A 2,861-nucleotide genomic window follows, 5' to 3' on the forward strand; every position below is an offset into this window, starting at 1 on the left:
AAATGTTTAATTTTAAATATGTTTTCCAGTGTTCATCAAAATTCATATCCATATTTATTCTATCCTACCTTATCTTATTCTGTCCTATCCTGTCTTGGAGGCTTTAATTGTCTTTGCTACTTACTTGAAATTCTCCGAACACCAAACACATTACTATAATTATCAGTGATTTGGCATATGCCATTCTCCTTTTTTTCTCTTTCTGAAAAAGATACTATTATCATTAATATTATATTAAGGGCTTCACTCTCTGATCTCATAAAACCTGTACATGCTCATTTATAGTCACTTATTAGATGCCTTCCTTTCAATATCTTTCTAAGCAGATTCAGAATTGGAGTACAGGAAGAGACAACCACCATTTCAAATTCACATATTGTTTCTAGAATCCAGCATCCACCTAAGTGGCTATTGAATGAGGAAATAACATTAGGGGGTGCTATTGCTGGTAACACTATGCTATTCACTATATAGGCAGAGAAGCCATCAGAGGTAAGATAAGAAAGAGAAGAGACCTCCTGTCATGTTCAGGATATGGATGCAAAAGTATCCTGAGAAGAATGGGATTCCTTTGGTGTGAGCCCATGACAGGGTTTCAAGACAGCAGTGAATATCAAGCCACAAAAGGCCCTCAGTCCTATCTTTATTACAATATTAGCAGCACCCTCCTTCTAAATACAGCCCATTAAAGGCTCCAGAGAACAGGCAGTGAAAGGACCTCCCACTGCTTCCTGTCCCTCAAGCATATCTCCCGGAGATGATTGAGGGAACTGGCATAAGAGTGATGGGGAGGAGGAGCAATGGGGACAGCAAAACATGTAAGAAAAATCTTAGAGGAATAGGGTGGATTTAGGGCTGTTGGGTTCTGGAGAGCTGAAGAGAGAGAAGGCGTTTATAAGATAGGCTAAATAAAAGAATTCACTTAAATAAAACAGAGCAAAATTCTAGCTTTCTAATTCAGCTTCAACTTGAATCTTTTTCTGAAGGCAACAAAGAATAAGCAGCAGGGTCTGTTTCCCACATATTAGTTATTTACAACCTCTCTTTTCATGGAGTCTAAGACACAGATATCTTTTCCTGAGGTCTGACTTATGAACCCTTCATTTCTTTTTATTTTAAATCCCTTGCCCCGCCATGTGCCACCTGAGTGAGGGACGCAGAAATAATTTAAAACACTAGTGCAATGAAAATAAATGCTTTTTATTAAGCTGAAACTAGATGCTCTGGTCCCTTCATGAAATTTCCATGTGCAGTTGTTGTGCTCTGGGGCAAAGCAGGAAAAAGAGCTCAGTGGTATTTGTGAGCCAGGGCAGTGGCCACACCAGCCACCACCTTCTGATAGGCAGCCTGCAACTCGGGGGTGAATTCCTTGCCAAAGGTGCGAGCCAGCACCACCACCAGCACGTTGCCCAGGAGCTGTGGGGGAAAGACAAACGGCATGGTTGTGGTTAGCAGACTAACCCAGCTTGGACTCAGAATATTTCATCCTCACCCCAAGCTGGGCTTTTCGAATATAAGCAGAAAGATAGGTAGATTTTTTATGTTACTATTGGCGGAAATCCACCCACATTACCCTGAATTTTTGCTTGGTAACGTTCCTCCTTTTCTGCCTTACATCAGAACTTAGGTTATCACTGCAATTTTTTATAACCATCCAAAGAAGCAATAACATGTTTGAAAGGAAAGAAAGAGGTAGAAGAAAGAAAGTATTAGATCATTTTAAATGGACTTTTTTAATTAAATACTCAGAATAAAAAGTTTGTTTAAAAAATAAAGAGAGGACATTGAAGAAAACAAAAAGAAAAAAAAAACCAAGAATGTATTAGAAGAAACAATGGCTGTGAGCACAGAGGGCAAACAAACAAACAAAACATATAAACAAAAAAAAAACCTTGAATTGTCTTGTAGAGTCCATAGAGATGCAACCAGAGTACCTCTTTCTCATTCTCAACTATATCCTGACATTTATACCCTCTCCCCATGACATAAGCTTGACCATGAAAAGAAAGAAGGAGAACACTGAGTGTTCCAGAGACTCACCCTGAAGTTCTCAGGATCCACGTGCAGCTTGTCGCAATGCAGTTCGCTCAGCTTAGCAAAGGTGCCCTTGAGGTTGTCAAGATGCTTCAGACCGTCACTGAAGGAGTCAAGCACCTTCTTGCCATGGCTCTTCACCTTGGGGTTGCCGAACACAGCAGCAGGAGAGGACAGGTCCCCAAAGGAGTCAAAGAACCTCTGAGTCCAGGGGTAGACCACCAGCAGCCTGAGGGGTGAACACAGCACAGAGAACAGGGGGCATCAGTGTCTGTCAGAAACCCAGGGGACTGCACTCTCTCCACGCGCCCAGCCTCCTCTCACTCTCTTTATGTCTGGATACCAACCTGCCCAAGGCCTCACCACCAACTTCTTCCACATTCACCTTGCTCCACAGGGCAGCAACAGCAGCCTTCTCGTCACCACTCAGATGCACCATGTTGGCTGTTTGAGTAGTTGCTAGTGAACACAGTCGTGCCAGAAGCAAGTGTAAATGGCAGCTGGTCCTGCTCTTCTTTTTATGCCCAGCCCTGGTTCCTGCCCTCCCTGCTCCTGTGAGCAGATTGGCCCAGCCTGGGGTGTGGTTCTGCAGGGTGAGGACTGAATGATGACAGCCATACCTGTCCTTGGCAGTTCTGACACTGGCTTATGAGTCTGACTTCAGACTCTCAACCCTCTCCCTAGGTATTTCTAGATCCCATTCAGCCATACAAATTGCTACTTAGAATCAACCTCCTTGGAAAATCTACTTACTTAATTTTTAGAATCACTTGGAGATTGCCTCTTCAACTTTCTTCTTCCACAAATGAAGAAACCAAAGTTCAAGA

General features: G+C 42.6%; 1 protein-coding gene across 1 annotated transcript; it reads right to left on the minus strand.

Moving 5' to 3' along the window:
• Positions 1-1,179: 1,179 nt before the first annotated feature.
• LOC129076384 (hemoglobin subunit beta) lies at positions 1,180-2,554 on the minus strand. The gene is made up of 3 exons (XM_054580559.1): positions 2,382-2,554; positions 2,041-2,263; positions 1,180-1,416 (listed from the first exon to the last, which is right to left on the minus strand). Exons 1-3 carry the CDS (start codon positions 2,471-2,473, stop codon positions 1,288-1,290), a joined length of 444 nt encoding a protein of 147 aa, XP_054436534.1. The 5' UTR covers positions 2,474-2,554; the 3' UTR covers positions 1,180-1,287.
• Between the last annotated feature and the right edge of the window lie 307 nt (positions 2,555-2,861).

This window comes from Pteronotus mesoamericanus, unplaced genomic scaffold, assembly GCF_021234165.1.
Source record: "Pteronotus mesoamericanus isolate MK-2021 breed Mesoamerican mustached bat unplaced genomic scaffold, CSHL_Meso_final contig_591, whole genome shotgun sequence".
Taxonomy (NCBI): Eukaryota; Metazoa; Chordata; class Mammalia; order Chiroptera; family Mormoopidae; genus Pteronotus; species Pteronotus mesoamericanus.

Bases quoted from the DNA above. Each gene is read 5' to 3' on its own strand.
- LOC129076384 (XM_054580559.1), bottom strand. From the start codon at position 2,473: ATGGTGCATCTGAGTGGTGACGAGAAGGCTGCTGTTGCTGCCCTGTGG. The intron at 2,264-2,381 runs GTTGGTATCCAG...TTCACCCCTCAG, and splicing joins GGTGGTGAGGCCTTGGGCAG to GCTGCTGGTGGTCTACCCCT. The intron at 1,417-2,040 runs GTGAGTCTCTGG...TTTCCCCCACAG, and splicing joins TGGATCCTGAGAACTTCAGG to CTCCTGGGCAACGTGCTGGT.